The 21,893-nt window shown below is 42.0% G+C and overlaps 1 protein-coding gene across 4 annotated transcripts in view; it reads left to right on the top strand.

Annotated features, from left to right (window-relative positions):
* The window catches only part of vps13c (vacuolar protein sorting 13 homolog C), a 339,816-nt gene that overhangs the window by 30,100 nt on the left and 287,823 nt on the right, over positions 1-21,893 (top strand). For 3 of the 4 annotated variants that reach the window (XM_078200207.1, XM_078200204.1, XM_078200206.1), the window contains exons 6-8: positions 5,478-5,540; positions 19,589-19,698; positions 19,884-19,943. In XM_078200207.1, coding sequence (XP_078056333.1) covers positions 5,478-5,540; positions 19,589-19,698; positions 19,884-19,943 — 233 coding nt within the window. The remainder of the gene's footprint in view (positions 1-5,477; positions 5,541-19,588; positions 19,699-19,883; positions 19,944-21,893) is intronic. The other variant, XM_078200205.1, reaches the window with a different exon arrangement.

Below are 21,893 nucleotides of genomic sequence, written 5' to 3'. Positions count from 1 at the left end.
TTTCATTAACAATTTCAAAATTCCGTTTGTTGAAATTAGACATAGCAAAGATCTGTGTCCCTTCACAGTCCTGAAAGGCTTGTCAATTTTAACAAAGCAATGTGCTGCTCTTTCCAGATGCATCAGTATCTTAGTGCAAAAAGAGGATTAAATCGTTATGGAAAAGCATTAGGAAGCTGGGATTGGGATCACCTTGTTGGATGAAATGGTCTTTTTAAAAACAAATTTCAGTATTCTGTGGTACAATTGCGCATCATCCCTGGTAAGGAAGATTTTGGTGGGTTCTTTCATGCCATCCGCTTGTCTGCGCACTTGGTGACGGCCAATGGCATTGTTTGCTGAAACTTTAAGTTGCTTATCCCGCTGTTTGTATTGTCAAAGCTGAATGAACTATTTTGAATTTGTTTCCTGGAACATCTTGGGAATGTGGGTTCACACTACCTCTGTACCTCAATGTCATGGGCTGTTTGTGGTTCAGCATACAGTGAGTTAAACGGCCTTCATTCTGAATAGAAATGCTTTGTGGAGCAGGTCTAAGGCAAAGATGAGGAATTGAAGGAATGTGTAAAGCTCGTTCATCCCTGTCTTGAGGGTATGGGAGGTGTTTACAGGAATACAATGATTAGATGAGCTTAATTGGACCAGATAATCATAGTCACGCAATGGCTAGGATAGATTAAGATGGGCAAAATACACCCTCTTGGTTCTGTGCTGTTGTTCTAGATGTTCTTTTGTGTGTCTTGTGTTGTATTGTAACTTAGTATTAAAATACAAAAATATGGAGATCGAGGGTAGAACTTTGAGTGAACCACTATCTGTGGTCATCATGTAGGATTGTGGAGTGCAGTGCACCTGAGTTCTCATTGTGACTCAAAGGTGCTATACATACTGGAATAGTGCATGTGAAGTAACTGAGTACTTGTGTAGCATGAGCTTGTTAAAGACCTGATTCTTCATGTTAGAGGCATTGACTCTGTTTAAAAAACAAAACAAAGTACAACAAGGAAACAGCCCAACGGGAGGAACAGCAAGGCTTGTGGAATATTTTGAAATCAGTGATCTGGTACTGCTTATTACCCTTGGCGTCGTCTACAAAATACCCTGGGCAGATGCCACTACGTATAGTTCCCAACAGATGAGGGAGGACATCTTAAGCTGTTGAAAGATTTATTGGGCAAAGGGAAGTTCTGAAAATTGGCAGTATGTAAGTAAAATAGGCATCATTCTGTTCTAGATAAGTATGGGCAGTTAGTCTTGCATCAAAAAAATGGAAATTGCAACTATAGTTGGATGAGTACGTGGCTTCATAATTAACAGTCAACATGGTTTTATTTGGGGTAAGTTCTGTTGGGCTAATCTCCCCCACTTCTTTGAGGGTGTCATAAGTAGAATAGTGCGTGGAAGCTGCTGCAAATAGTTTACTTAGGTTTTGAGAAAGCTTTTAATAAAATTCATGCATGAGAGATGATTAAACGGCAAACCATGGGTCTTTGCAAAAGAATGCGGGATTGGGTTAACAAGTGGGAAACTGAGGACATTTCAGCTCCGGAGCTGCCTGGCAGATGTGCTGAATGGAGTACAAGTGATTGAGGGATTGAAACCTTGTCTGAAAATTAGTTATAAATTTATTGATGTGCAAGGACATTAAGGAAGGAAGTTGCAATTAATGTTTCAGTTCAATACAACTGGCAGAGAAATCACAAAGTACAGTCCAGTTGCAACACTGGCATCTACCCAACAATGTGTAAAATTGCCCAGGTATGTCCTGTACACACTTATCGCCCAGTCTACTCTCGATCATCAGTAAAGTGATGGAAAGGGTCAACAACCCCAGTGCTATCAAGCAGCACCTGCTGAGCAATAACCTGCTACCCGGTGACGCCCAGTTTGGGTCACTCTCAGCTTCTGACCTCATTACAGCCTTGGTTCAAACATGGACAAAAGAGCTGAATTCCAGAGGTGAGATGAGAGTGACAGCCCTTGACATCAAGGCCGCATTCGACCGAGTGTGGCATCAAGGAGCCCGAGCGAAACTGGAATCAATGGGTATCAGGGGGCAGACCCTCCGCTGGTTGGAGTCATACCTGGTACGTAGGAAGATGGCTGTGGTTGTGGAGGGTCAGTCATCTCAGCTCCAGGACATCTCTGCAGGAGTCCCTCAAGGTAGTGTCCTCGGCCCAACAATCTTCAGCTGCTTCATCAATGACCTTCCCTCCATCATAAGGTCAGAAGTGGGGATGTTTGCAGATGATTGCACAATGTTCAACACCATTCGTGACTCCTGAAATACTGAAGCAGTCCATGTTCAAATTCAACAAGATCTGGACAATATCCAGCTTGGGCTGACAAGTGGCAAATAACATTCGCACCACACAAATGCCAGGCAATGACTATCACCAATAAGAAACACTCTAACCACCGCCCCTTGACCATCACTCTCAACATCCTTGAGGTTATCATTGACCAGAAACTCAACTGGACTCACCACATAATGTGGAGATGCCGGCGTTGGACTGGGGTAAACACAGTGAGAAGTCTCACAACACCAGGTTAAAGTCCAACAGGTTTATTTGGTAGCACAAGCCACTCGCTTTCGGAGCACTGCTCCTTCGTCAGGTAAGTGGGAGTTCTGTGAACTTCCACTTACCTGACGAAGGAGCAGCCACTAGCTTTCGGAGCGCTGCTCCTTCGTCAGGTAAGTGGGAGTTCTGTGAACTTCCATTTACCTGACGAAGGAGCAGCGCTCCGAAAGCTAGTGGCTTTTGCTACCAAATAAACCTGTTGGACTTTAACCTGGTGTTGTGAGACTTCTTACTGTGCTCACCACATAACACAGTAACTATAAGAGCAGGTGGGAATACTGCAGTGAGTAACTCACCTCCTGATTCCCCGAAGCCTGTCCACTATCTACAAGACACAAGTCAGGAGTGTGATGTAATACTCCCCACTTGCCTGGATGGGTGCAGCTCCAGCAGCACTCAAGAAGCTTGACACCACCCAGGACACAGCAGCCCACTTGATTGACACCACATTTACAAACATTCAATCCCTCCACCACCGACGCTCAGTAGCAGCAGTGTGTACTATCTACAAGATGCACTGCAGCAATTCACCAAAGATCCTTAGACAGCACCTTCCAAACCCACGACCACTTCCATCTAGAAGGACAAGGGCAGCAGATAAATGGGAACACCACCACCTGCAAGTTCCCCTCCAAGCTACTCACCATCCTGACTTGGAAATATATCGCCATTCCTTTCCAGTCGCTGGGTGAAAATTCTGGAATTCCCTCCCTGACAGCATTGTGGGTCAACCCACAGAACATGGACTGCAGCGTTTCAAGAAGGCAGCTCACCACCACCTTTTCAAGGGCAACTAGGGATGGGCAATAAATGCTGGCCAGCCAGTGACGCCCATGTCCCACGCATGAATAAAAAAAATGAAACTTAAGAATGACAAATGGAAATTATTGTTGATGAGAAGAAAGGAAGGTGTGATGGAAATCCTACCTTGCAAAATGGTTTCCTTCTCTCTTCCTCCTCCTTCCTCAGGGATTATTATCTTGTTATGTCCTTGTACTACGTTGGGACCTTGTACCCTCATTATCTTGAAGAGTATAGCATTCCTGCAAAATAGAGGTTTTGGACCACAGTTTGTCTTCAGTGTGGCTCGGCAATGTATGATTACAGAAAATCAGTATTTAGAAGCTTCGGGCACTGTAGCCACTTCTGCTGGGAAAGAAGTTTCACCATGTTTATTTTTGCCTTTGTGTCGAGACAGATGGATTCATCCTGCTGCTGCAGGGATGGGACAAATTCAGGTAGCTTACTGTGCTGCAGGTGAAGTATAAATCTTGCAGCCACCGTTCCTCTACATTCTTAGGTTTGGGAAGATTGTGAGTGTATTTCTAATAATCTTTATAAAGGGGAGGATCAGTTCATCTGTGAATGTTCTTACTTTGCAGAGTGAACTGCCCAATTTCCCTCGACACCAGCTTTGATGTTCAAATGCTTTAACTTTGGGTGGAAGTGAAATTAATGATTCTGAACTCCCTGGTTTTCACAGTCGTGGCACACAGCAGTGTTGTGACAATTACTTATGAAACAATTGCTTGATAATTCCTTCAACATGGGTATTGCATGTATTTCCATTCCTCCAAATAGGCAAATCTAGTTTGATTATACTGGTTCTGCGCACGAGTGTTAACGGTTTATTTCACGCACCAGTCTGGTCCTGAAACTTCTAAGTGTTTGAATTAAAATCATTGGATAATTAAGCAATGTATCTAAATAGGAATTTAATTCCATTTTCTTGATGCTATTGGATAATTTTAATTTAAATGACTTTATAATCATTAGATATCTTGTGCACTCTTTACTCCCATTCAGTTAGTAAATCCTTATAAATGTAATTGATCTGCATATGGCTGAGAATATTGGAAGGTGAACACTCCCTCGTTTGCGGTTTGGGTGCATTTTATACTTGCATGATGAAGTAACATCTGATAACTTGGAATTGCTCAACTTTGTTTGATTTAATTCAATAGATTAACTTAATTCAGTATGACTTATTAATTATGTCTGCAAATTCGTTTTTCAGGAAGTTGGCTCTCAGTTTATGAATTATTAAGTTGTTTCCCAAGTTTTTCTTTATCATAGACATAGAATTAGCCACCTATATATTAGCCCCACATGCTAATCAAAATTTAATTCTTGTTCAGTGCTAACTCTGGTTTCTCCTTGTCTTTTCTAACCTTTGCTCTCGGCCCTTATTTCTCCTTATTTCTAATATCTTTAAAGTTTAAAATTTATTTATTAGTGTCACAGGTCGGCTGACATTAACACTGCAATGAAGTTACTGTGAAAATCCCCTAGCTGCCACACTCCGGCACCTGCTCGGGTACACTGAGGGAGAATTTAGCATGGCCAAAGCACCTAAACAGCCTGTCTTTCAGACTGTGGGAGGAAACTGGAGCACCCGGAGGAAACCCACGCAGACATGGGGCGGGGGGGGAACATGTAGACTCCGCACAGGCAGTGACCCAAGCCGTGAATCGAACCCGGGGTCCCTGGCGCTGTGAGGCAGCAGTGCTAACCACTGTGCCACCATGCCGTGTTCATGGCTAAGGCTGTCCCTCCAATATTAATCAGGTGGATGGTTAAATATGGGAGCCAGAAGCATCAAGTCAGACCCCTTTTTGAGTGAAATATATTTAACTCCTTTCAATCAACAAAAGATCTTTGTGGCCTCTCTGGTTGAGGTAACTTGATGGCACTGCATTTAACAGCATAGACGATCCATGTTTTTCTCATAATTCAACATTTGAAGGATTAACAGTTGTTATATTTAATATTTAAAAGTTTAACAATGTCTTCCTACTCATTTGAAGACTTGGTTAAAATGCTTGTACATTACTGAATTGTGAATATTGTCTTCATATGTAATATTTATTATTATTGCTGCGTGCTGGGATGAAGGTGCCTCTTCAGGAGAATTCTTGTTTTCCTTGGAAAACTATGTTTATAAGGACGTCAAACCTGGTAGGTGCTTGAATGCAAAATTATGTTACAGCAGTTTTATTCCAAGTTTATTTTGTGACAATACCTGGTGTTTAAAAAAAATACTGTGCATTTTTTTTCCAAACCAAACTCTTAATTTATATTTAAAATTCAAACCAAACCTCTACCTGTGACCTCAGAGAGAATAAATGGAATAGGGTTTGATGCAGCAGGCTGAGGGAAAATCATTAGAACCAGTGAAATGGTGGAAAGTTTCATTACGTCCGGGTTAAGTGTTAAGAATAAATGCATGGAGGCCCAGCAAGCAACTGAAAAACAGTTTTGGGATAATTTATAGAAATGTGCCTTTGGCTTACCCTGAGTAAAATGTTTGTCAAGGGAAGAATAAAGCAAAGGAGAAAGGTCCAGAATATTCAGCAGAGATTGGGAAAGTTTCAGCTTGGATGGTTGAATTTGTTTCAGGCAATTATTGTGTTGAAAAAAGACATGTTCCATTTGACATCTCATGAAAGTGGATTAATGAATTGGACCTCCAGCCCTCTGTCCTCTAGGTCTCATAGCTTTTCTACTTGATACTATTTGGACTCCATGTTACTTTGGGATATCCAGTGCCAAAAGCACTATCTAAATGCATGTTGTTGTTTGACAATGTGCTTCTCGTAAACAAAAAAGAAACCCTTCATGACTCAAGGGAGGAAAGTGAGAAATAACTTGCATTTTTGTAACATCATTCATGTCTTGAAGGCGTCCCAAAGTGCTTCACAGCCATTTAAGTAGAAAATAACAATTAATATTAACTAAGTTATGCTTTTAAATTCTGATTTAAAAAAAAAATTCTTTATCTTCCAGTCTTTTTTTTTGCACGTTACCCAAGTTTCTTGCTGTTGTGTGCCAGGTGGCATTCATGCTTGGTTGAAAAAGTGAACTCAAAGTGAGCAGAATTATTGTTAAGTGCATGATTTGACTGATGCAATTCCACTTAATGTCAGCAGAAAGTCAGTATTTTCAGCAAACAGTTCCTAATTTAACTTTAAATAACATTTGCTATTCTGTATTCAGGACAAATACTAGTATTTCTTGTCATTTTAACAATTATAAGGCTACATGTTGTTTTAATTCTTTTTTTTATCCTATTGACTCAGGTTGCCTGACTAATAAGGAACTCCAAAGGTTTGTCCAGAAAAAAACACCCATTTTGGTATTCATAATTTTCTCCTGGATCATTGTACATTTGACATTGTTCTGAAAGGACCGGAGGCACTTGCTTGTTGGTGATTTCTATCTCCCTTTGCAAAGAGGGAGAGACTTCTGTTTTTCAAGTCAGATGACACTAATCAAATCAAGATATAGTATTTTTCTGTGAAGTCTTGGTTGATTGGGACCTTGATTGTTTCCGGCTGAACAACGCTTCAGCCGGAAATACTAGTCAATACTAGTGTTTGACGTCAAAATCTGCAAATCGATTTTGAAGAATAGACATCTGGAATATTTTCATTCTCTCTAGCATGTTGTATGATTTCCAGAACTCCAATGCCTGGAACAGAAAGAGTGGGAATGGATGAAGAGTGCAAAATTTGTTTGATCACAATTTGGGAGATGGTAGTGTCGTGAAAATGTCACTTGACTAGTAATCCAGAGGCCCAGGCTAATGCTCAGTGGACATGAGTTCAAATCCCACCATGGAAGCTGGTAGAATTTATATTAGATGATCAAATCTGGAATATGAAACTAGACCCAGTAATGAATGCCCATGCAATTACAAAAAACAAAGAACAATACAGCACCGGAACAGGTCCTTCGGCCCTCCAAGCCCTCGCCGCTCCCTGGTCCAAACTAGACCATTCTTCCTCCTCTCTCCCCGCCGCCCCTCCCCCCTCTCCCCTTTGAACCTATGACCCCTCGTGAACGTCACCACCGTTGACCCTATCTATGCCTTTCATAATTTTATACACCTCTATTAAGTCACCCCTCATCCTCCGTCTTTCCAGTGAGAACAACCCCAGTTCACCCAATCTCTCCTCGTAACTAAGCCCTTCCATACCAGGCAACATCCTGGGAAACCTCCTCTGCACTCTCTCTAAAGCCTCCACGTCCTTCTGGTAGTGTGGCGACCAGAACTGGACGCAGTATTCCAAATGCGGCCGAACCAACGTTCTATACAACTGCAACTACCTTTGATGGGCAGTTTAAAAACCGATCTGGTTCATTCATATCCTTCAGGGAAGGGGATCTTATCATACCCAATCTGGCCTACATGTGACTCTGGGCCCCAGTTTTGTTGACTTTTAATTCTTAACCACAGTTCAGGGGCAATTAGGGATGGGCAACAAATGCCAGCCTTGCCAATGATGCCCATATCCCATAAAGAACGTGAAAAACACAATCAGGAGTGACACAAATTGGTGACAGAGTTAGGATGGAACCATCGTATAAGAGAATTGATTGGTAGGTGTCTCTCCCACCCAAACTATCAATAAGAGCATGTGCTCTGGCTACTACTGCCAGAATTCAAAAATTGACTTCACATCATGATACTCTGAAATCAGTGTCGTTTATAGAAAGGGACATTATGAGAATTATACATTTACTAGGATTAGGTCAAGGCTCATCCTGCCATCTTGGTGGCATTTCAATTTCTCCATTATGCTCAACGACCATTAATACACAAAACAACTGGAGTGTCTTTTCCCACTGACAAACTGTGGTGGAATTTACCCGTCCCACCTGCCATGGGAATCGTAGCGGGCAGGACAGGACCATGCAAAGGTCCATTGACCTCGGGTGGGATTTTCCGGTCTTGGGGTCAGCGCAGCCAGAAAAATCCTGTCCTAGGTTTTTGGTTTTAATCTTTTCGTTCAGTTCAATATTATGTTTCCAATATTTTTACTCGTTTTCACTCCAGCTTCACTGTAATCTGGTCAGTGTTGGAGGTGCAAGATAGAAATTTGACCTGATAGCAGTGTCACCATTGGTGGATGCAGAGGTACTGGATAGGGGATATTGCAGCTTAATGATCAGATTAATGCATTCATCTTGGAGTGCCAGCTACTAATACAGCGAAAAATCCCACAACTACTCAAGGAATTCTTCACGTTAAAAGCTGACAAATCCCCAAGATGTGATTCTCTACCATAGAACCATGGAAAAGTTACAGCACAGAAGGCCATTTGGCCCATCTTGTCCATGCAGCCCGAGGACACCAAGGTGCCCTTTCTAATCCCACCTTCCTGCACCTGGCCCATAGCCCTGTAGCTTTTACAGCACTTGAGGTGCAAATCCAAATACTTAGAAGAGGCTGCAGAAATAGTTGGTGTGTTGGTTATGATCTTCCAGCATTCCCAAGTGTCTTGAATGCTACCAATGGATTGGAAATTAGCAAATGTAAGGATAGGCGACTGGAAACAAGGAGCTACGGAATAGTTGGCTTGGCAATTGTTGGGAAAATGCTGGAATCCATTATTCAGTGAGTGGTAATGGGGTATTTAAACCAAATATGTCAAAATGGACCCTGTAATACAGTTTTGTTTTGAAGAGGTACCTAACAGAGTGGACTACTGGAGTGGCATTAGTTTATTTGGATTTTCAAAAAGCATTTGATAAGATGCCACATGAAAGGTTGTTGTACAAAATAAGGGTTTACAGGGCCCTTACATTGGGGTAATTTGTTGAGGTGGAGTGGGGAATGGTTAACGACAGAAAACAAAGCAAGGATTTTTAGTAGTGGAGGACTGCAAAGATCAACATTGGGGTCTCAGCTAATTCCAATCTAGAATAATGACTTGCATGAATGGAATGAGTGCAATGTATCCAAGCCTGTTGACTATATAAAGGTATGTGTGAAAGTAAGCTTTGACAAGGATATAATGTGTGCAAAGGGATGTGGCTACGTCAAGTGAGTGGGTAATCAGGTGGAAGATGGATATAATGTGCGAAAATGTGAAGCTATTCATTTCATATGGAAGAATATAAAATGGTTTATAAATGGGGAGAAGCTGTTAAATGTCAGTATTCATCAGGATTTGGCATCATGCAGATCCAGAAAGCAATTAGAAAGGCAATTATCTTTTGCCCTTTATTACAAGGGGTTTGGAATACAAAGCAGAAGTCTTGCAGCAACTGTATGGGGATTTGGTGAGGCCACACCGAAAGCACTATGTACTGTTTTGGTCTCCATATCGAAGGAAGGATATACTTTTCTTAGGTGAGGTGTAGAGAAGATTCATTGGACTGATTGCTGGGTGAGAGGATTCTCCGATGAGGAGAGATGGAATAAGATGGGCTGATGCAATGCTGAAATGCAGATGAATGGGAGTTGATCTCATTGAGATATTTCAGATTCTGAGTGCTTGACAGGGTTGATGTTGGAAGGTTGGAGAGCTGAGAACTCTGGCATGGTCTCAGGGTAAGCTGTAAATCTCTGGAATGCTCTTTCCCAGGGTGTTCTCGGTGTTTTGACGTTGCATATATTCAAGGCGGAGAGAGATTTGTGGACTTCAGGGGAATCCAGCAGGTGATTGTGAAGAAATGTGGAGTTGAGTGGCTTCTTGGTGAATGGTGGAGCAGGATTAAGGGGTAGTATGGCCCTCCTATTCCTAATGTCTGGTTCTTGTCTCTTGATAAGAATGAGTCTCTAAGTTGTTGAATGGGAATTGTACCATGCAGATACACATTCTATCGTGACATTTTCGTTCACTATACTGCAACAACTTTCATTTACATACTGTATTTAACACAGTAAAATATATAAAGGAGATTCATCAGTAGTGTAAATTTAACCGCACAATATAAAGAGCTATTATGACAAGTGACGTTGGTTTGAAGGAGAATCTTAGAGGGGGAAAGGTTTCAGGAGGTAATTCCAGAACTTTGTCTCTGGACAGGCACAGGAGCGATGACAAAAATCAGGCAACACATGAGGACAGAACTGGAAGAATGCAGTGTTCTTTGAGGCTTTAGGGGTGAAGAGAGTACAGACATGAGGAAGAACTAGGGGTTTGAACATTGGGAGGAGAATTTTTAATTTGAGATGCTGTTGAACTGGAAGGCAGTGCAGATCAGTGCACAGAGGGGTGAATGTGTCTTGCAGCAAGTCAGCATAAGGGTGGCAGAACTTTGGATGAACTGAAGGTTGCACAGGGTTGAGAATAGAAAGCTGGCCAGGAGACACTGAAATAATGCTCAAAATCAGGATTACACAATTGATATGTTATCCGGCTTTAAGCTTGAATCTCTTTCCAGGTACTCAGTTTAGTATAGCAAACCAAAGGACAGGTGTCGACTCAAATTCACTTTCGTTTATTCAACACTGGTACCAAACTCAAATTTACAATAGTTTCAACACTTCAACTCTTAACATTAACTCTTTTATTTAAAATGAATACTACCCGGAATCTTGAGCGATATTCCGGATGTAGGTACTTCTTCATGGTTCCTTTGTTTGTTCTTAATATTTTCCTTCAGGGCACACTTGTGATGGTGGGCCTTGAGTTATCGCTGAAGACAAAGGCTGAAACACATCTCTTTATCCTAAACTTCTAACATTCTTCCAGAAATTTCTCTGGCACTCAGCCAATGATCTAATCAGAACCCGATTACATTGTTCGATCATGGCCATTGGAGTTAATCGTTAACAACTCCCGAATGTTTATCCCAAGCTGCATGTAAATTACATAGCCTCATCATATATTGTAACAATGGCTCCAACGTGTCTGGCACAGTCCTAAAAACTATCCTTATTTGGTCAATATAGGAAGTGTCAGGTCACAGTTCACAGACCAGGTCATAACTCACTGCAGCCTTCTAATCAGCATTTGTGTTTAATTGTAACTTGACCCAAGTTCCCAGCATGCTTAACTCTCATTGTCACAGTGCTCTTATAGCCAATATTGCTGTTGTTGTTGTTGCTGTAATTGTTGTTGTTATCGTTGCACCTATCTGCACGCTGACCTGCACTGCCTTCCAGTTCAACAGCATCTCAAATTTAAAATTCTCCTCCCCATGTTCAAACCCTTGTCCCTCCACATGTCTGTAACCTCTTACATCCCTAAAGCCTCTTCGATCACAGATACATTCAGAAATTTGAAGTTTTTTGAATTTCATTTTCTCACCTGCCCCCAGAAAGTACATGGAAATTCACTTGCAAAAAGGTTGAAAATGGATTTTAAATAAAAATATTTAATTTTTAGACAAATTTTGAAATACAACAAAGAAAAGTACAACACAGGAACAGGCCCTTCAGCCCTACAAGCCTGTGCCGATCATGATGCTCGAACTAAACTAAACAAAAACCTTCTGCCCGTACTCAGTTCATTTCCCTCTATTCCCTCTCTATTCATGTACCTTATCCAGATGCCTCTTAAAATGTTGCAAATGTGCCTGTTTCCACCACCACCTCTGGCAGCACACCACTCTCTGTATGAAAACCTTCCCCTGCACACCTGCCTTAAACTTTCCCCCTGCCCCCTTGTAATTGACACTTCCACCCTGGGGAAAAGTCTCTGACTATGCCTCTCGTAATTTTGTAGACCTCCATCAGACCTCCCCATAGCCTCCATCTTTACAGTGAAAACAATCCTAGTTTATTCATCCTCTCCTCATAGCCAACACCCTCGAGACCAGACAACACCCTGGTGAACCTTCTTTGCACTCTCTCCAAAGCTTCCATGTCCTTCTGGTAGTGTGGTGACCAGAACTGTACACAGTGTTCCAAGTGTGGCCTAACCAAGGTTTTACGTAGAAATGATGTATGTGATTGTTCTTTTTCTGTTAGATGGCAATTTTTCCATTTATTTAGGAGAAAGTAGTTTTTAAACTTCAAAAGTGAAGTAGTTAGAATTTCTGCTGGTAGGTAAAGCAGTAAAGTTAATGGATCATTTCAGTTTTGTACAACGAGATTCTCAAATTAGGTCTGCAGGAATATTGATAAATGACTGAACTATAAACTGAACAAACCAATTTAACATGTGGAATCTTTAGAATGATGCCTGCTTCGGCACGCTAACATTAGCAACTAGATTTCAGTATTTCTCAAGCCCACCTGATCTATTTCTTGCCTAGGGTCACTTACTGTAGAAGTAAAACAGTCCTTGGTGCTGAGAAGGCAAATTGATTTTATGCTTTCTTGTCTTTGCACCATTATTTATTACAGGTTACCTTCATACAACAGTAAAATCCAACAAACAATATACTCATGTTTACTCAGTCTAACTAAGTGGAAAATGAAACTCTTTGGAAAGTAGTTGGTATTACTTTCAGTTTCAAACTTAAGGTAGCTGATGCTACATTAAGTCGATTGTTGGAATAATGTTTGTGGGGCTGGCGAGCTTCAGAACTGGGAACTTGACTGCTGTGCAGAAGGCAGGACTTTGAATTACAAACCTGCCAATAGTGTGTGGCACTGGGGGCACAGAAATGAAGGCCTCAGTGGGATGGGGTGACAGGAATCTTTTCTGCACCCTCTGCAATGAATTCACATTCTTCCTAAAGTGTGGTGCCCAGAACAAGATACAATACTCCAGTTGAGGCTGGACTAGTGTTTTATAGAGGTTCATCATGACTTGCTTTTCTAATCTATACCTGGAATTCCTTAAGCTTTAATCAAAGACTCCCTACCGTGCGCAAGGAGGCCATTTGGCCCATCGAGTCTGCACTGACTCTCCGATAGAGCATCCCACCCAGGCCCTATCCCGTAGCACCATATATTTAGCCCAGTAATCCCTCTAACCTACACATCTTGGGACACTAAGGGGCAATTTCCCATGGCCAATCCACTTAACCTACACATCTTTGGACTGTGGGAGGAAACCGGAGCACCCAAAGGAAACCCATGCAGACGCAGCTCTGAACCTGCCACCTTGAATGATTTGTGCTTCTGCATCTCTCTGCTGTTGCACCGCCTTTAGAATTGTACCCTTTATCTTATTTCTCCTCACTCTCACTGCATTGAATCACTTCACAACTCTGCATTAAATTTCGTCTGCCGCTTGGACAGTTCCTCTTGAAGTTTATCGTTATCTTCACTGTTCAGAATATTTCCAAGTTTTGTGTCATCTACCAATTTTGAAATTGTGCCCTGTATCCCAAGTCTAGGTCATGAATATTTATCAGAAGGAGTCCTGACACCAATCCTTGGGGAACCTCATTATTAACTTTCTTCCTGTCTGAAAATCAACCGTTCACTCACTATTCTGTTTCCTGTCACTCCACCCATTTTGCATCCTAAACTACTTCTATTACGTGGGTTGTAACTTCACTAATAAACCTGTTAACGAAGCCAGTTATCAAAAGTCAATTCAACTGACATTTTTTGTGTACAGTATCTCATGAACCTAATGCTATTTATTAAATCAATAAATCCCTACAGTGCAGAAGGAGGTCATTCGACCCATCGAGTCTGCACTGACCACAATCCCACCCAGGCCCTCTCCCTGTAACCCCACATATTTACCCTGTTAATCCCTTGACACTAGGGTCAATTTAACATGGCCAATCAACCTAACCGGTCCATCCTTTGGACTGTGGGAGGCACCCAGAGGAAACCCACACAGATCCGGGTAGAATGTGCAAACTCCACACAGACAGAGACCCGAGACCTGAATTGAACTGGGTCCCTGGCGCTGTGAGGCAGCAGTGCTAACCACTGTGCCGCCAAGCTCAAAATCAAAGGAAGACTGAGAATTCATACACAAGATTGCTTTCAGATTGTGCAATCGAACTTGTTTAGTCTGCGTTTACGTTTTGTCCAATGTCCTGTTTCTATTTCTGCCTCAGTGCTGTGTTTGACAAAAGCTGTTGTGAAAATTGACACTATTATTTTTCAATCCATTGCATGGAGAATCCAATTTAACTGGATGTCAGCAGAAGTGTTTCAAACTTGTTGCTTTATTTTAATGCAGGGTTTGTGCTACTCTTGTTGGGCATATCAAATAACAAATATGTGATCCATTGTTTTCTTCACGTTTTACTTGTTCTCGACACAAAATACTACTAACCAACACAAGCTGCTAATTTTCTACTGCATGTCTCCAGCTCTTACTAACATCTCTTTGTCCTCTTTCTGTATGTTTTTGCCTGCTTGCATTACTAAGGACGTAAACATAAAAAGTCTAAAAAGTATTTTAAGAAATCTGCAAAAGCACGTTCCAAAGGTATGTATGTATATTCTATGATGCATTTTACCCCTAATTTAGTTTGCATTTATAGCAAAGCTTTAAAACCACTGGTAGCTTGCATTCTTTAGGAAATATCATGTAGAAAATATAATTAGTTTACTGCTTTTCAGCATGACTTGTATGTTCTCCTGATTATATGTTCGCATTAGGCAGTGACGGCCCCTTCATATAAAGATTGGTTTCAGGTAAAGTATAGCTGGTTTAAATTACAGGTTTGTGTGGAATGCTGAACCAAATCAGTCTTTGCAGAGCATGTCAAGCCGATTATTCAGGTACCTGGAGGGGAAAATCAATTTTAGTTGTTTTGGAAATGAAGTGCAGTTTTAAAGGAAAGGGCGACTCGATGTAGCTTTAATGGTAAAGGCTTTATTGCCAGCAGAATAAATAGAATAATGTACAACAAGGTAAGACTAGATTGCAATAACTGCTCCTCTTGACTCTCTGGCTCCAACTGAGAGTCCCTTGGCCACCCTTGGTCCGTGCCCTCCTACTGATAGGCTCAGCTTCCACTGGGACGATCCATAGCGTCCCCGCTGATCATGTGACCTTCGGGGAAACGCCCCTTAAAGGGCCACACTAATACGCATGTATTTTAACGACAGTGGGTGGTGACGTGGTCTGGCATGGTCTAGGATTTGGGGTGGAAGGAGTGAGTATGTTGACACCAGGAGAAAGCAAAGCAGAATTGCGAGACCTGAAATGTACCAGGGACCTGCGGAGTTGGAGGCTCATTTGATATTAGTGAACACAGTCTACTATAAAACTGGAATTAGTGACTAGGGGTCTTTCCTCAAAAGATTTCCACGTTACGTTTAAACATAATGAACATAAAGTAGTTATTGGTTTGGAACTTGAATTGCAGAGTGGGGGAATGCAAGAATAAACAGCCACCATGGAGGGGTTAATATATACAATAAAAGCAAGGACCAGTTTGATTGCAATCAAGTAATTTGGGGCATTAAATTTCATTTCTTGGAACATAGAAGTGACATCAGTAATGAGGAGAAATATTGGAAGATTGCAACATTAGATGGAAAATATTCATTGTACCGATTAACTTGGGGGAAGGAGAAATCTTTGCCTGGAAGTTGGATTTTTGATTATTTATTCTCTAAGTTATGTTTATTGGGACTTTATGATCATGTATACCGTACATTGGTTGTTGGAATCATCTTCCTGAATTCAGTAAGCTTTCTTATTCTGCAGTTATGCTGCTGATGTCCATTGCTGTCTTCTTGGCAATGATTCCAACATTTCTCCTTTAGCTTTTGTTCGTGAGCTAGATCTGAAATTTGCAACCTGATACGTACTTAAAAATAATTGCAAACTGTGTCCAGTGGCCAAATTGAATCAGCTCTTTCAGGAAACATAATAGAAATGAGTCAGCATGTGGATAATAATTACATACAGCAGTCTTTTTTCCATTTGCGTTCTTTGTGTTCTCCGCAATGGAAGACATTGCTTTTATTTTCAAAGGTCGAAGCCCAGAGGAGAAAATTGATCAAGTCCACAATGTGTGCAAGTAGAATCCTTCTTCATTCTCCTTAAGTGAAAGATCTCTTCCCCCACCTATGCTGAGCTATACATAGCTTCAGGCAGGTTCATTCCTGTTGTCCAGTAGAGTATTTGCCATTTTATAATTTTTCAACATTTTGCACTAATTTGCCGTTGGCTGCCAGCTGTGGGACACTTTTGAACAACTGTCATGTTATGCGGTGCAATCGCTTATTTTGGGAGTGAAGAATTGGTGGAAAATGCTTGGTAAAAGTGAATGGTACTGCTCTTCTTATGAAGAAGCCCACTTATCTACAATCATCATAGAATCCCTGCAGTACAGAAGGAGGCCGTTTGGCCCATCGAATCTGTACCAACCACAATCCCACCCAGGCCCTATTCCTGTAAACCCACACATTTACTGTTTATCCCCCTGACATTTGGGTCAATTTAGCATGGCCAATCAACCTCGCCCGCACATCTTTGGACTGTGTGAGGAAACCGGAGCACCCAGGGAGAAAGTGCAAACTCAACACAGTGACCTGAGGCCAGAATTGAACCTGGATCCCTGGCGTTGTGAGACAGCAGCGCGAACCACTGTGCCACCATGCTGCCCAAATTAATCTCTTAATCTAGGCAGTAAGTTGTTTGCAGTAGGTATGCTCCAGATGCGGATCGGTTTATACAAGCATGCTGGATTTAGTTTGTGCACATGACTGTGGTCCATATTGTCCCTGTAGAGGGGGATGCTGTTAGGGGCCAATGTGGCTTATTTGATTTGGTTACATGTTAGCTGCAGGCATGAATGTTTGGGCCACGGATATCGGGGCAGTGACTGTGTCGTTACTGGTATACATTGCTCAGCATCGCTGATGCCAATTTGCAGCCAATGTGGCTCCCTTCTCACCAAAGAGCTTTGATGAAGAGCGAGATGAGGTTGTGCTGGACATTTGAACGCAAATAAGAGTCTGCATAGTCCTCATGAAATAGGCTCGAGCAGAATTAGTTTCTTTCTCAGTCCCAGATAATCTCTATGCCTCTCCAGACAACTATCCTCACCAATGAGTAGGAACTCTTGTTTCAGGAAGTCAGCTGTTATCTGCCTTCATTCTGTGCCACTACATTATCTACACTTCATCCTCCCCTCATAACTGTAAGAAACATAGAAAACTACAGCACAAAACAGGCCCTTTGGCCCCACAAGTTGTGCCGAACATATCCCTACCTTTTAGGCCTACCTATAACCCTCCATCCTATCAAGTCCCATGTACTCATCCAGGAGTCTCTTAAAAGACCCTATTGAGTTTGCCTCCACCACCACTGACGGCAGCCGATTTCACTCGTAAGAGGGATCTTAGGAAGGGGAATTGTGTCTCGTAGAGACACAATACGTACAGACATACTTGGAGTTAGAGCATTGTGGAAGCAATTAATGACGGCATGTGCTGTCCAATTGCATGCATTTATTCATGGGACGAATTTGATTGGTATAGTCCCAGGATCCCTAAAAAGGAAGAACTGATGCAGATGTTGTCAAACATCTTTTAGCTAGATTTCGAAGAGCTTTATTGGTACGTGGTGAACAGCACTTTGGCCCTTCATGGTTCTCAGGGTTTGGGGTTATATTGCTTGAAGGAGAGTTCAAAATGTGTTGAATATTTAATTAATCCAAATAGATTATATTTATTAAATAGTGCCACAAGTAGGCTTACATTTACACTGCAATGAAGTTACTGTGAAAATCTCCTAGATAATCCCCGAAATGCAGTGGACCTGAAGGATCGATGCTCCTAATTTTAAGGTGTTGAGTGTTGATATTTGGTTGCTTTCCTTCTCATCTCATAGCTTGGTCAATGGAACCTGAGTGTACAAGTATCATTGAATTTAGCAATCAACTTTTAGTTAAGAGGAGGCTGGAACTGCTGAAAACAAATGAATAGGAGATGATCTAAGTGCTTCCTCAGTATACTCAGAACCTGGTTTCATTTAGCATTTGCACGAACAGGTCTCTTGAACAGAGCCAACAGGTTTACTGTTAACATTGGGGAGGAAGGACAGCTTGTCGAGCAGAGCTGTTCAAGAGAATATTTGTCTCTTGAAGCTGTTCTAATGGTTTGAGAAGTATTAATTGGTCAATGACACTGAGCCAGCATGTGTGGGGCCTAATCAAGTAATTGAGACTTTATAAGAATTATCAGAACTGATTAGCTGATCATCTTATTTCATTATTCAGGTGTGTAACACATTCAGTGCATTCAAATGATTGGGTAATTCAAATGGTAAGCAACAAAAATAATCGCATTGCCAGAGTTGTATCTCCAAAACAGGTTGTTGAGTGGTTTACTACTTCACATGCTGATGCCTTAAGCCTTTGGGGGAAAGTTAGCACGTTTTAAGGCCATCTTAGTGTGTCTTGATGAGTCAGACACCATAGAATCCCTACAGTGCAGAAGGAGGCCATTTGACCCATCGCGTCTGCACTGACTCTCTGAAAGTGCATCTTATCCAGGCTCAGCTCTCCTGCCCTATTCCTGTAATTCTGTGCATTTACCATGGCTAATCCACCTAACCTAGACATCTTTGGACACTAAGGGGCAATTTACCATGGCCAATCCACCTAACCTGTACATCTTTGGAGTGTGTGTGGAAACTGGAGCACCCGGATGAAACCCATGCAGACACAAGGAGAATATGCAAACTCCACATAGACAGTGACCCGAGGCTGGAATTGAACCCTGGTCCCTGGTGCTGTGAGGCAGCAGGGCTTGCCACCATGCCGATTAAGTTTAACCAGTTAAAACTATGCAACCTTCTAGTGTAGAGCGCTGGGGCTTCTTATCAGGAAACAAGTAGGAAAGATATGAGGCCCATGCTGACAGGATAGTGTTGCCATGTCCTGTGAATGAGTTACCTTCCACGTCAATCACACGCATAGCTGGAGTATTTCACAATAGCTTAGCTGAGATACTGGATCGTTGAATCTGCTGCAGAAGATCGATGCAGTTCCACTCCGCTAGTATAACAGGAGCTTCCCAAGTAGGAAGTGTGTGACCTGGTTGTCAGATAGTTGTCAAGTACAAGTTTCAGCATTCTGACCAATAGTACTTACAGTGGCATAGTTACTAGAAACACTTTTCTCCCTGACAATAATATGGACCCAGACCGTGCTTAGAGGCTCAAAGTCGTATGATCAGTGGCATTTCTCTTCAGCTGTAAGACTGACATCTGCCTTCAGTACAATGGAAGGACCTCTGTAGCACAGTTTCTGATCAGTCAGTGATCTCAAAACGTTCATGTCCAAAGCCATGTCTTGGATTGCTCATTATCAGACATGGTTCACACTTCCTGTTTAATACATTTTCTAGAGAGCGTTGACAGAAGGTTTTTTATTTATTCCTGTTTAAGATAAACCAAAAGAAGAGAAGAAGGACACTTTTGCAGAAAAACTTGCAACTCAGGTTATTAAAAATCTACAGATCAAAATAACAAGCATTCATGTGCGATATGAGGATGCTGTAAGTAGATTTTCATTAAAGCTTTGCTCCATTCAGTTTTATATAAATTGTGTCTGTACATAGTTATTTTGCATGGACAGGCAATCGATTTCCTTGTGTGACGATAAGATCTATTCACAGTATGGGAGACAAGTAGCATTTTAATTCATTTTTCTTTGTAACAAGGGATTTTTGTATTTTTTTAGATCACAGACCCTGCGAGGCCCGTTTCTGTTGGTGTCACGTTGGGAGAACTTAGTTTACAGGTAATTCACATAAACAACTGTTGGAGCCACTATGGCACAGGAGGATGTCATTCGGTCAGTTTAGTCCATACTGGCTCTCTGTAGAGCGGTCAGTCCATTCCATTTCCTCTCTCTATCCCCGTTGTCCTGTAAGCTTATTTCCCTCAAGTGCCCATGCAATTTTCTTTTGAAATTATACCATGTCTTCATTTGCAATGCCCTCATAAGCAGCACATTCCAGGCCATCATCACTTGCTGCGTAAAAATGTTCTTCCTCACATCCCACCTAAATTTCATGTTCAAAACCGAAATCTCCTCGTGTGATCAGGAACATTTTTTCTCCCTCAGTTTCTCTAACCTAACCCTGTAGCTAAAATCCTTCTCCTTGGAGCCATTTTGTTTCCAGTTCCTTCAACTGCCACTGGGTCCAAATCCTGGCATTCCCTCCCTAACTGCACTGTGGGTGTACCTGTGCCGCAGGGACTGCAGCTCACCATCACCACCTCAAGGGTACTTGGGTGTGGATAATAAATGTTGGCCGAGTCAGCGAAGCCCACATTCCATTAAAGAATGTATTTAAAACAACACACTCCTGCACCCTTTCAGAGACCTTTGCATCCTTCCTAAAGTGTGTAACCAAAACTGGGTGTGATGCTATCAGTGACCGAATCAGAGCACTATAAGCCTTTCTGCTTTTGTACTCAGTGCCTCTATTTATGAAACCCAAGGGCCGTCTGTGCTTTGCCAACCACTTTCTCAATATGTTCTGCCACCTTTAAAGATTTATGCACATGAACCTCCTGCTCCTGCACTCTCTTTAGAGCTGGGGCATAGAACATAGAACCGTACAGCACAGAACAGGCCCTTCGGCCCACGATGTTGTGCCGAGCTTTATCTGAAATCAAGATCAAGCTATCCCACTCCCTATCATCCTGGTGTGCTCCATGTGCCTATCCAATAACCGCTTAAATGTTCCTAAAGTGTCTGACTCCACTATCACTGCAGGCAGTCCATTCCACACCCCTACCACTCTCTGCGAAAAGAACCTACCTCTGATATCCTTCCTATATCTCCCACCACGAACCCTATAGTTATGCCCGCTTGTAATAGCTCCATCCACCCGAGGAAATAGTCTTTGAACGTTCACTCTATCTATCCCCTTCATCATTTTATAAACCTCTATTAAGTCTCCCCTCCGCCTCCTCCGCTCCAGAGAGAACAGCCCTAGCTCCCTCAACCTTTCCTCATAAGACCTACCCTCCAAACCAGGCAGCATCCTGGTAAATCTCCTCTGCACTCTTTCCAGCGCTTCCACATCCTTCTTATAGTGAGGTGACCAGAACTGCACACAATATTCCAAATGTGGTCTCACCAAGGTCCTGTACAGTTGCAGCATAACCCCACGGCTCTTAAACTCCAACCCCCTGTTAATAAAAGCTAACACACTATAGGCCTTCTTCACAGCTCTATCCACTTGAGTGGCAACCTTTAGAGATCTGTGGATATGGACCCCAAGATCTCTCTGTTCCTCCACAGTCTTCAGAACCCTACCGTTGACCCTGTAATCCACATTTAAATTAGTCCTACCAAAATGAATCACCTCACATTTATGCAAAGGTGGCACTAAGGTGGTATTGCAATCTTACCCACATATACATTGGCATTGCCTCCACTGCTTGCAAGAGAAAAAGAGTGTTCTTCCTTCAAACACAAATCGTGCTGTTGTAGTCTTCTATAGTAATCTCTCCTCTGAAGGCGAGTAACTAGCAGTAGCAATCTACAGAGACTGTAATTGGTCATTTTGTAATATCAGAGGGAAGTGAAATTAGGGCAGGATGTTTTAATTTTCAGGATTAATTGGAACAATTATTAATGGCACAATGTAACATTGTTGGTAACAATGTTTTTGGGTGTAATTATGGATTGTTATATGACGCTAGTAATCGTCAACATCATAAAGGGCTTGGACTG

This window comes from Mustelus asterias, chromosome 29, assembly GCF_964213995.1.
Source record: "Mustelus asterias chromosome 29, sMusAst1.hap1.1, whole genome shotgun sequence".
Lineage (NCBI taxonomy): Eukaryota > Metazoa > Chordata > Chondrichthyes > Carcharhiniformes > Triakidae > Mustelus > Mustelus asterias.
The sequence above is the reverse complement of the archived record's forward strand: the minus strand, read 5'-3'. Positions and strand labels throughout refer to the sequence as shown.